At 38.3% G+C, this 12,914-nt stretch overlaps 1 protein-coding gene across 6 annotated transcripts in view; it reads right to left on the bottom strand.

The window, feature by feature from the left end:
• The window catches only part of UPF2 (UPF2 regulator of nonsense transcripts homolog (yeast)), a 128,726-nt gene that overhangs the window by 96,900 nt on the left and 18,912 nt on the right, over positions 1-12,914 (bottom strand). For all 6 annotated transcript variants that reach the window (XM_005876567.2, XM_014547975.1, XM_005876566.2 and 3 more), the window contains exon 4: positions 10,780-10,940. In XM_005876567.2, coding sequence (XP_005876629.1) covers positions 10,780-10,940 — 161 coding nt within the window. The remainder of the gene's footprint in view (positions 1-10,779; positions 10,941-12,914) is intronic.

Genomic DNA, 12,914 nt, shown 5'->3' on the forward strand with positions numbered 1-12,914 from the left:
TCCCACCCCGAGTGCACAAATTTTTGTGCACCAGGCCTCTAGTTGTAAATAAAAGAATGATCATACAGATTAAAAATAACCCTAGAAAAAATTAGATTATTCATTAAAAGTTATTAAGGATAAACAAGAATAACAGCAAAAACAAACAAAAAAAACAATGCCTCCCTAACTCATTAATTATATGCCTTAGAACAAATATGTTTAAACGTAATACACTAAACCCATATACTCTAAGGGAAAAGATAGATAAATCTATCAATTGTTTAATGAAGAAAATACACAAAAGCAAAGGACAAACTAGAAGACAATATTGGCAATTTTTATACAGAGGAATTAATATCCATAATATAAAGAGATTCTACAAATAAGACCAAAACCCCAATAGAAAAATAAAGATTCTAAACAAATGAGTAAGAGAGTATAATCCATAACCTCAGTATTAATCAGAATGTTAAAACAAACATCACTTTGACCCATAAAATTATGTTTAAAAGATTAGGACAGTAGGGAAGGAAGCACTCTCATATCTTAACTAGAGTACAAACTGATATAGTATTAGGGGAGAATAACTAGTCATTGTTTATCAATATTTAAAATCAGCATATTGTTTGATTGTGCAAGATTCCATCTAGCAATCATACCTCAGAAATAACAGAAAATATAAACTAAGATTTACAAGAATGTTCATTATAACACTGTAACAGAGCAAAACTGGAAAGAATCTAAATATCTATCTATATGATACAGGCTAATAAGTAATCTATATATATATATATATATACATACACACACACACACACACTATGTAACATTAATAAAATGTTAAGATAAATGAGGCACATCTACCTGAACTGACTCAGAAGACTCAAAAAATATACACACACACACACACATACACACACACACACACACACTATGTAACATTAATAAAATGTTAAGATAAATGAGGCACATCTACCTGAACTGACTCAGAAGACTCAAAAATACATTATTAAAAGAAAAGAGGAAATCATGCAAAATAATATCCTGTATAAATTAACAATAAAGTTATACATAAACTAGAGGCCCAGTGCACGAAACTAGTGCACTCGGGGGAGGGGGGTCCCTCAGCCCAGCCTGTGCCCTCTGGCAGTCCAGGAGTCCTCGGGGGATGTCCGACTGCCGGCTTAGGACATCCCTTAGGACTGACAGGCCTAAGCCATCAGTTGGACATCCTTAGCACTGCTGCGGAGGCAGGAGAGGCTCCCGCCACTGCTGCTGCACTCGCCAGCCGTGAGCCCAGCTCAGGGCTTCTGGCTGAGCAGCACTCCCCATGTGGGAGTGCAAAGACCATCAGGGGGCAGCTCCTGCATTAAGCACCTGCCCCCTGGTGGTCAGTGTGCGTCATAGCAACCGGTCGTTCTGCCATTTGGTCAATTTGCATATTAGCCTTTTATTATATAGGAGGAGGATAGCTGACTATATATTTTGTATATACATTTTATATATAACAAAGTCTAGACAGATGCATATCAAACTGTTAACCATAGTTATCTTGGAGAACAGAATAGATATGACAGGAGACTTTCACTTTCTACTCTATAATATGCACATATATTTTACAAATTTTAAAAATAATGCATTTGCATAATATTTTAAATTGTAAAAACAATTCAAGTCCTGAGAGGCAAAAAATACTACAAAGTCAAAAAGCAACAGAAAAAGTGGTGGTGGGGGGGGGGGCGGTGGATATTGCAATGTATATTTTTAAAAAAATCATTTCTGCCCTGGTTACTGTGCTCAGTGGTGAGAGCAAAGGAAAACATTCATTCTCATATACTTAGTGGATGTAAATTTTTGGAAGAAAATTTGGCATTATATATTGAACATAAAAATGCATATAACCTTTTAACTTAGGAACTCTACTCCTAGGTATTTATCCCTGAATACTAGTAGTACACATAAATAGTCATAGGTACAGAAATTTTATTATAGCATTGACTAAAATAGTTAAAAACCAGATATAACTTAAATGTCAACAGAAGACTAGGTAAATACAGCAAAATCATACAACAGAATGCTACTGTGCAGCAATTTAAAACAATTATATGACAACATAAATTGATATAAAAAGACCTCTACGATATATAATTAACTTAAAAATGTAGTTGCAGAATAGTATATATGATACAATCTCATTTCTGTGAGGTAAAAAAGGGTATTCTAGTTACTAAAAAATTTAGGCCTCTTCAGGCCAAGTTGAAGTACTAGAAAACCAGGCAAACAATAAATACAATGGTTGTCAAAACACTAAGACATCAGGTAACACAGGAGAATGATTCCTGAGAGAGAAGAAACTGACCCCTACAATTAACTACCCTAGCTTATTACCTGGTAAGATATTAAGGAAACCTTTGGAGCAGCAGTTGCCAACCGGTGGTCCACAGACCACTGGTGGTCCGTGATGTCCGAAAGGTTGGCGACCGCTGTGGGCCAGGGCCAAGAAAGAAAGAAGCCAGGCAGATCCCAGCAGTCTCCATGAGTTGAGGAAGACAGAGCTGAGAGTCTGGCAAGACTCTAGCCCAGGTGGCTAAATTTTGCAAGACAGAGTACCAAAGAAAAAGGAACACAAAGATTTGCAGAAGGTCCCTTGAATATTCAGTTGAATACTGATCAGCCTCTATGTGTGAGGAATCTAGGTGAAAGTGGGAAAATAATAACTCATGAATTTTCTAATTCATGGGAAATCAGTACAAGAGAATACTTACTTACTAACAGGGAAAATTAGTACAAAAGGATACTTACTTAATAATAGGGAAAATTAGTCTTAGAATAAAAACTGCTCTGATCCCATCTAACAAAGCAAGCCTGGAAAGAATGAAATTGTTTCCAAGTAACTTAACTAGGTCCAGAACAAATCTCAATGATATTTCTGAGAATAAAAAAATATCCAGCACGCATCCAATAAAATACCAGGCATGCAGAGAAGTAGAAAAATTACCAGAAATGTATAGGAGATCAATCTATCAATCAATAATTAAAAGCAATGCAGAAATAGTATAAATTGTAAAATTAGTAAAGACATTAAAACAGTTATTCTAACTATACTTCATATTCTTAACAAGCTAAAAGGTAGACTGAGCATGATCAAGACCATGGAAAATATAACCAGCTTCTAGAGATAAAAACTACATCTTTACATTGAATTAACAGTATATTAGACACTATAAAAGAAAAAAATTAGTGAATTTGAAGACACAGCAATAGAAACTATCCAATACAAAAATAAATACTTAAGAATAAAAAGGACAACTTCAAACCACCTAGCATAATTGTAACTGAATCTCAATAGGAGGAAAGAAGAAAAAATATTTGAAGAAGAGTCAAATTTTTTAAATTTGATAAAAATTATAAACCCAGATTGAAGAAGTCCAATGGACCCCAAGCACAAAAAACATAAAGACAACTACACCAAGTCACATATAATTAAGTTGCTTAAAAATCAGTGATAATGAAGAAAATTTAAAGCAATCAGAAAAAAAATACATTATGTAAAAAACAAAGAATGATAGCAGCTTCCTCATTCAAAGCAATGCAAATTAAGACAGTAGAGCAACATCTTTAAAGTACTGAAAGAAAAAAAAAGTCTCACCCTAAAATTCTACACCTGGTGGAAGTATCTTTTAAAAACATTGACAAAATTTTGTCAAGATCTATTATCTGTGGAAAATGCCTAAAAATACTTGAAAAGTCATTTAGCATTTTTTAAAAAATTATCTAAAATTTTGGTAGAAATAAACCAAGTAAATACCAAAGGATGCTAAATACCATGAAAATATTTGCGTTCTAAAATATAATAAATTTACTGAGAAAATTCTGAGAAACCAGCCAGATTCAACCAAAACACAAATCCTATGATGGAATTGTCTTTTAAAAAATTCAAAATTTCAATGCTCAATGATAAGGAAATTAAAAAGTCGAAATTATGTACAATTATATATAAATACTAGTGGCCCTGCAGACGAATTTGTGCGCGAGTAGCTTGCTGCCACTTGCCTCAGCTGGCCGCCCCACCCACCGCTGCTTGTAGCTCTCTGCTGCAGGTAGCTCACTGCCCCACCCTCCTGTAGCTCTCCACCCACTGCCCCACCCTCCTGTAGCTCTCTGCCACAGGTAGCTCACTGCCCCGCCCTCCTGTAGCTCTATGCCGCTTGTAGCTCGCTGCCCTGCCATCCTGCTGATTGGTCGTTACCCGTCACGGTGTAATGACCATTTGCATATTACCTCTTTATTATATAGGGTAACAAAATACATGTATTCATAGTATACAACAGGCATTTCTTATTGAGGATGTAAAATACAAAATACCTTCTTATAAAAGGACTAGAGGCCCATTGCAGGAAGATTCCTGCAAGAATAGGGCTTCCTGCGGCTGGAGCGAAGCTTCGCTCCCGCCTCCCCCACCCGGCTTGCTTCTCCACAGCTTCGCTCCCTTCTGCAGCACTTGGCTTCCTTCTACGTTGTTTCAGTCTTAGATCTGCGCCTGTGTATGCAAATTAACCGCCATCTTTGTTGGGTTAATTTGCATACTCATCTGATTGGCTGGTGGGCGTAGCCAAGTGACACCAATTTGCATGTTTCTCTTTTATTAGTGTAGATACTTTACAAATACCAACAGGGGCCCTTACATCTCATATGTGTTTGGTGATTGGGACTTAAGCACCTGTGGTTTGGACCCACACAATGCAAAGGCAGTGGTAAGCCACTACTGCATTTCCTTCTTTCTTTTTGTTAAATTTTTTGTTTTACCTTGAAAATAATATAATAAGACAGTCCAAAATGAAATATGAGATAGTGCTGAGAGATGAGACTCCCAAATCGGAAACCAGTCAGGTTACTAGAAAAGAGCATTATTGCTAATGACAAAACCAAATCAAAGCCAAAATGACATCTACCAGATGATGTGCACAAAGGCAAAAGGAAAGTACGATGCTGCACAGCATATACAATCAGAACTAGGAATGTGAGAAGCATGAACCAAGGTAAGCTAGAAATTATAAAACAAGCAATGGAATGTCTAAACACTGCAATGCCTGCAGTTAGCAAGGGACTGGAATGCAACATTACCAACTGGGCAACTACAAAGTGTTCTACTTGGAAATGACAAACTCAGAAGACAGGGAGTGGCTTTAATACTTAGGCAAGATGAGCACCTGAAGTTAGGGGCTACAATGCAAGGTCTGACAGAATATCTATCAGACTTCCAAGAAACCTAATTAATATAACAATCATTCAAATCTACATTTCTACTACAGAGGCTGAAGAAGATGAAATGGGAAGCTTTCTTTTTTCTGTTAATCCTCATCCAATTTTTTCCATTGATTTTTTTTTTTTTTAAGAGAGTGGAAGGGAGGGAGAGAGGGACAGGAGAGAGAAAGAAACAGATGTGAGAGACATATATTGATTGGTTGCCTCCGCATCCACCCCACCAGGGCTGGGGATCCAACCTGAAACTCAGGTATATCCCTTCATTCCTTCCCTTCAGTGTGTGGGCCGACACTCTAACCACAGAGCACACCAGCCAGGGCGAAATTGAAAGCTTTTACACAAGGATCCAAGAAGAATTTAATCATACACCAAAACAAGACATGCTGACAATTATAAATGACTGGACACAAAAGCAGGAGATAAAGCAGAATCAAATGTCATCAGAAAATGTGGCCTAGGAGTTAAGAAACAAAGTAGATCGGCATGCAGATTTCTATGAAACCTATAACTTGTCCATCACAAACACATGCTTCTAATAACCAAAAAGATGACTGTATAAATGGACACCATGGGATGGCTAATAAAGAAATAAAGTGGACTACATAACTGAAAGCAGGAGAAGCTGTTTTCTTTCTGCCAAAACAAGACCAGGAGCAAACTGTGGTACTGACCATAAACTGTTAATATCAAACAGAGTAAAGGTGAAGAAGAGCACTAAAAAAATAAAACGTAAATAACATGCCTGATGGATTTAAAGTCCACATTAAAAAAAAAAATTGGCACTGTTAAACTTCACTGACCAAAAACCAGAAGAACGGTGAGCTAAAACTGGAAGTATTATTAGGGAAAAATTAAAACAATGAAGGAAGAAAAGGAGGAGGAAAAATCGAGGTGGTAATGGAAGAAATACTAAAAATTGTTAGAGACCGATGAAAGGCAAAAGTAAAAGGTGACAAAAGCAGGGTTCATATCCAGCATTCAGTTTTTCAAAAATTATCACATAAAGATAAAGAGAAACAGATAGAAGAGAACAATAAAAAAAGAAAAATAGGAGATCTCTATCAGAGGATTAAAAAATTAAAGGGAAATTCAAACATAGTTTAGGAATGCTGAACAAACCAACAAGGAAACACACTATCTGGCTAGGAGAGAAAAAAGGGAAGGTGGAAATAATATACTAAAAATCTATACAGAAGAGACAAAAGGATGACAGATACCTTTGAGGAAGATTACTATGAGGAAGAACCTGTAATTCTAGAAAATGAAGTAAAAGCTCCCCTCAAAGTACTGAGAAGAAATACATCACCAGGGGTAGATGAAATACCAATGGAATTATTTCAAGACACAAGTGCCGAATCTATTAAAATCCTAACAAGATATGGCAACAATATGGAAAACAAAATGGCCTACAGATTGAAAACATTCAATATATAGCCCAATCATCAAGAAAGGAGATGCCAAGGAATACAGTAACAATAGCACCATTGCTCAAATTTCCCACACAAGTAAGGTGATATGTAAGGTGATCCTATATAATAAAAACCTAATATGTTAAGTGTCCAGTTATCTGGTCGGCCATTCAACCAATCAAAGCGTAATATGCTAATGATATGCTAAGGCCGCTCACCCGCTCGCTATGACATGCACTGACCCTCAAGGGGCAGATGCTCTGACCGGTAGGTTAGCTTGCTGTTGGGGTTCCTCCAATTGGAACTGAGCAAGATGGACCGGACACGCCCTGGAGCCCTCTCACAGTCCATCCCTGGCTGGCCAACCTCCTGTGTCCCTCCCCAGCCCCCATCATGCACTGGTGGGGTTCTTAGGCCTGGCCTGCGCCCTCACAATCCGGGCTGAGGGACTCTTCCCCCCCCCCAACAAGTGCACAAATTTCATGCATCGGGCCTCTAGTACCGTGGTCAGCAAACTGCGGCTTGCGAGCCACATGCGGCTCTTTGGCCCCTTGAGTGTGGCTCTTCCACAAAATACCACAAACTACCACGTGTGGGCATGCAACAAAATACCTGCAGGCGCACACGTACAGTGCGACTGATACTTCGTGGCCCATGCGCAGAAGTCGGTGTTTTGTGGAAGAGCCGGTATTTTGTGGAAGAGCCACACTCAAGGGGCCAAAGAGCTGCATGTGGCTTGCGAGCTGCAGTTTGCCAAGCCGCAGTTTGTCGACCACTGCTCTAGTACAATAATAATGGCCTCTACCTTACATGGTGTAAGAAATGCCAGATGTTCAAGATGGATTCAGAAAAGGAAGAGGTATTGAGATCTAATTGCGAGCATTTGCTGGATAATAGAGTGCTCCCAAGAATTTCAGAAGATTAGTTTATGTGTTTTATACACTATAATAAAGCCTTTGATTGTGCTGATCATGAAAAGCTATGGGTTGCTCTGAGAGAAATGGGTGTGCCTCAGTGTTTGATTGTCCTGATGAATAAGCTATATCTTGAACAGGAAGTCACTATCATGACAGAATATGGAGACAGAATAATGTCCTAGAGGCAAATGTGTCAGACAAGGTTGCATTTTAACTATTTGTTTAATCTGTATGCAGAACGTATCATATAAAAAACTGGGCTAGACTCAGAGAAAGAAGGAATGAAAATTGGTAGAATAAATAAAAATAACTTAAGATATGAAGATGATACTACCTTACCAGCAGAAAGTAGCAAGGATTTCAAATGACTTCTGATAGACGTGAAAGAGGTGCCAAAGCAGGACTGCATTTGAACATTAATGACAAAAATCATGACTACGGAAGAAACACACAACTTTAACATAGACAATGAAGACACTGAAATTATTAAAGATTTTTCTTACCTTGGTTCACTTATCTGAGACTGCAGCCAAGAAATCAATAGAAGGCTGAGACTCGGAAGGGCAGCAATCGAAGAATTAGGAAAGATCCCCAAGAGCAAAGATGTGTCATTAGAGACCAAGGCTAAGGGTCATCCACACCCTTCTCTTCCCAATTACTATGTAAAGATGAGAAAGTTGGACAATGAAGAAGTTGACAGGAAAAAACTGATTCATTTGAAATAGTGTTGGAGAAGAGCTCTACCAATACCTGGACTGCCAGAAAGATGAACAAGTGGGTCCTAGAGCAAATTAAGCCTGAAACATCACTGGAATCAAAAATGACAAAATTGAAACTGTCCTACTTTGGTGCATCATGAGAAGGCAGGGTGCTTTGGAAAACACAAGAGTGCTGGGAAAAATAGAAGGCAGCAGGAAAAGAGGAAGACCACATATGAGATGAATTGACTCCATAAAAGAAGCTATGGCCCTAGCCCAGTGGTCGGCAAACCGCAGCTCGCGAGCCACATGCGGCTTTTTGGCCCCTTGAGTGTGGCTCTTCCACAAAATACCACGTGCGGGCACGCACGTACAGTGCGATTGAAATTTCATGGCCCATGCGCAGAAGTCGGTTTTTAGCCTGGGCGAGTCTATTGTGAAGAAGTGGCATTAGAAGAAGTGGGGGGTGTCGGTCGGTCGGGCAACGGGATACGCAGCACGGGGGAGGTACATTGTTTTGAGGTACGTTCGCTGAAGTCGACCCCTTACAACTCTCCCATCCACACTCGTCTATCTGAAACAAGTATACAAGATGAGTGTGGATGAGAGAGTTGGAAGGGGTCGACCTCAACGAACATACCTCAATCAGATTGAGGACATTTTTAGCAAAGGCCAGCTTAGGAGTACCCTAATTAAGTTAATAACAATGTACCTATCTATATTGTTTAAGTTTAAAAAATTTTGCTCTCAAAAGAAATTTCAATCGTTGTACTATTGATCTTTGGCTCTGCTGACTAATGAGTTTGCCGACCACTGCCCTAGCCGATTTGGCTCAGTGGATAGAGCGTCAACCTGCAGACTGAACTGTCCCAGGTTCGATTCTGGTCAAGGGCACATGCCTAGGTTGCGGGCTGGATCCCCAACAGGCGGTGTGCAGAAAGCAGCCAATCAATGATTCCTTGTCATCATTGATGTTTCTATCTCTCTCCCTCTCCCTTCCTCTCTGAAATCAATAAAAATATGTTTAAAAAAAAAAAAGAAGCTATGAGCATGAGTCTATAGGAACTGAGCAGGGTGTTGAGAACAGGACACTACACATCACTCATTCAGAGTCACCAGGAGTTGGAGCGGGTTCGACGGCACATAATACACACACTGTACAAATACTTCCTGTTAAAATTTTTAAGTAAATAGGATTGCCAGATAGTTTTAAGATTAATAACTTATTTCAAAAATAAAAACAAAATAAAAAGATTACTAATTTATTAATACTTATCTACCAAACATAAATATAATTATTTTATCAAGTAGTTAGTGTGACAGGTTAGAGCAATATGTTAAGGAACCTACCAACTTCAGGATAATCAAAAAGGAAGTTTAAAACACGTTTGAAATAATATGAAAAACTCCTCTCATAAATCATAAACAGCCCTGGCAGGCATGCTCAGTGGTTAGAGCATTGGCCTGCATAGCAGATGGTCTCGGGTTCAATTTCCAGTCAAGGGCATGTACCTGGGTTGCAGGTTCAACCCCCGCCCCCAATCGGGGCACATGCTGGAGGCAACCAGTCCATGTGTCTCTCTTACATTGATGTTTTTCTCCCTCTCTTTCCTCTCCCTCTCTCTCTCTTCCCTCCCCCTGCCCTTCCACTCTCTTTAAAAATCAATGAAAAAAATACTCTCACTAGTTGGGTGAGGATTAAAAATAAATAAGTATATCATCATCATCGTAATAATAAACAATTTATATCACAAACTGCAAGGTAAGATTTAGTTCTAAATAACAAGATAATATAGCATTGAAAACAAACAGATTAAAAATAAGGATATAGATATACTAGAATTCCAAAGGTCAAATGCATTTTATCACCAATCCTATATAATAAAACCCTAATATGCAAATTGACTGAATGGCGGAACGACTGGTCGCTATGATGCACACTGACCACCAGGGAGCTGGAGCTGTCCCCTGGTGGTCAGCATGTTCCCACAGGTGGAACAATGCTCAGCCAAAAGCCGGGGTCAAGGCAGCGCTAAGGAGCCCAGCAGGCAGGCAGTAAGGAGCGAGGGGTCCTGGACTTCGAGAGCCCCAGACTGCCAGAGGGCGCAGGCCAGGCTGAGGGACAACCGCCCCCCACTCCTGCTGAGTGCACAATTTTCGTGCACCAGGCCTCTAGTTTGATAAATAAAGTGAATCTTTCTATAATTAAAGTATGGTTTACGACAGGCCCCTTGGATATAAACCAAGGAAATTAGTTACAAAAGAACTCAAAGGAATTCATCATAATATTTTGAATTAATTATTATTCTCTAAGTTTAAAGCCTTTTACATTCAGCGGAGCGTTTCAAATAGTTTTTCAAGGTTCTTATTAGGTCTTATTACTACTACATTTACAATTTTTTAAAGGCATGTAAAAGGCTTAAATTTTCAATACACATCTGGCAATAATACACTTTAGTGGTAGTACTTACTAAAATATCATAATATTTGTTTTTAAGAATATCTTACCTTCTGGTGTTGGTTTGTCTTGAGGAAGATCTGGCATATTTTCATCCAAAAGATCTGCTAAGGATTGAGAATTTGCCAGCAGCTTCTGATAAGACATAGCAAATTCCTCATACTGTTTATGTCTATCTTCACTTAGCTCCCCTTTAGAATGTAGAATACGCCTATTAAAAAAAATTAAAACTGATAATCCCATCAAAATACATATGATCATGTAATGTTCCATATATCACACAAGTTTATTACCACAATATTCTTTGAAAACATATTTTTATTACTTAACATTTTCAAGATATATCTAAAAACTGAAATATGTATACAATTCAACTAAGCAATTACATTTTAACACTGGTTCTTCAAAGAATGAGTATGATTAACAATTATCCCTGCAAACATAAAATATAACAATATGCCACTAAATAAAAATTATTTAATCTTATTACAACCATTCTCCCCTCAGAAACACAGTTAATCAAAAATACTTAAAACAACTCCTGACATAACCTAAATGAGTTTGTTTTCAAAAGCAGGTTATAGAAAGAACCAGTATCTTTAAACATTCACAACTATTTGAATCAACATTATCTTTTGAAAAAAGCACTTATCTTCCACATAGCCAATTCTTAATTTACTGGTTATTTATCCATGTAACAAATATTAATGGAAAAATCTACTTAACCAAGACCAGGTCACCTCTAGGAGCAGAGGACACAACTTCTCTTCCACTCTGCAAAGTTTACTAATAAGCCACCCTTAATTAGAAATGCAAAACTACTGAAAATTTTCAAAATATATAAAGTGAAATAAAAATCTTACTATATCAGTATAGATGGTTGAGATGTCTATAACTGGATCTAGTTTTTTTAAATAATTAAATATTTATGTAGTAGTGTAACATTTGAAATTTATAAATCTAAATGCAAATATGACAGATTTCACAAAGTAAATTATAAAGTGATTTTCAAAAGCAATATCTATAAAGTTGTTTTAGCTCCTTGTCATTTGACTTTTCCTATGAACAAGGAAGAAAATGCTTTAGAACATTTTTTGTGGTTATCATCTTAAAAGTTACAAAAAATAAAGTAGAAAGACCATGCCTACATTTATTCGCTTCTGCTTATTTGAAACAATTTCCAGACTTCTCCATCTTACTCCATTTCTACCCACTTTTGTGTAACTGTTGTAACATTCCAAATAACATTTTCTATTTTAAGAATATCGGTTCCTATTACAAGCACAAGATAGATCAATGTATATATATTAGTTACTATTCATTAACTCCAGTTTTTTTTTTTAAAATATAGCCTATTAGGATCTAAAATGAGAAATTGTCAATCATTTTCTTATGATTTAAATATACATTAAACCTTATAATTGTATGGACAGATTAGTAAAATGTCATAATAGTTAATCCATAATAATCCAGGCTAAAAAGCATTTCTCTTAAAAATACTGTCATGAGGAGAAACCAAGATGGCGGCATAGGTAAACACCTGAAATTGCGGCCTCGCAAAACCACTTCAAAACTACAACTAAAAGACAAAACGAACATCACCCAGAACCACAGGAAGGCTGGCTGAGTGGAAATTCTACAACTAGAAGAAAGAGAAAAGCACACTGAGACTCAGAGGAGGTGCAGAAGTAAAGTGCAGAGGTACGGAGGCGCAGCAGAAAGGGCTGGCAACTGAGGACGCGGTTGTTTTTCAATAGGGAGGGAGACACAAGCTCCCAGCTGCTCTGAACTCCATTTCCGGGCAAGTCTCTGGGGACCCAGACTCACACGGGGAGAAACTGGACTGTCTGGCATCGGGCGGAACTTGAGGGCGGCTTTCTCTCAGAGGTGCTTGCAGCGATTACTGTGGGACACTGAGACCCGGGGCCTCTTAGGGCAGGGCTGAGGATCAGCCATAGCTGCTTGCTCCGCCCTGTTGATTCCCTGAGACCACGCCCCACCCAAGCTATGCACAGAGGCTTTTGCATATGAATGGCCTGGCCCTTTGCAATCTAAAATTACCTAACAAACTGCAGCTGGGTCAGAGAGACCCAGAACATCCAAAAGAAGGCCCAAGGCCCCACAGCAGCTTGCATTGCTTCACAGCTGGGCCTCATCTGGGCACCTCCAAATCCCAAACAAAGAA

This window comes from Myotis brandtii, unplaced genomic scaffold (assembly GCF_000412655.1).
Source record: "Myotis brandtii unplaced genomic scaffold, ASM41265v1 scaffold49, whole genome shotgun sequence".
Lineage (NCBI taxonomy): Eukaryota > Metazoa > Chordata > Mammalia > Chiroptera > Vespertilionidae > Myotis > Myotis brandtii.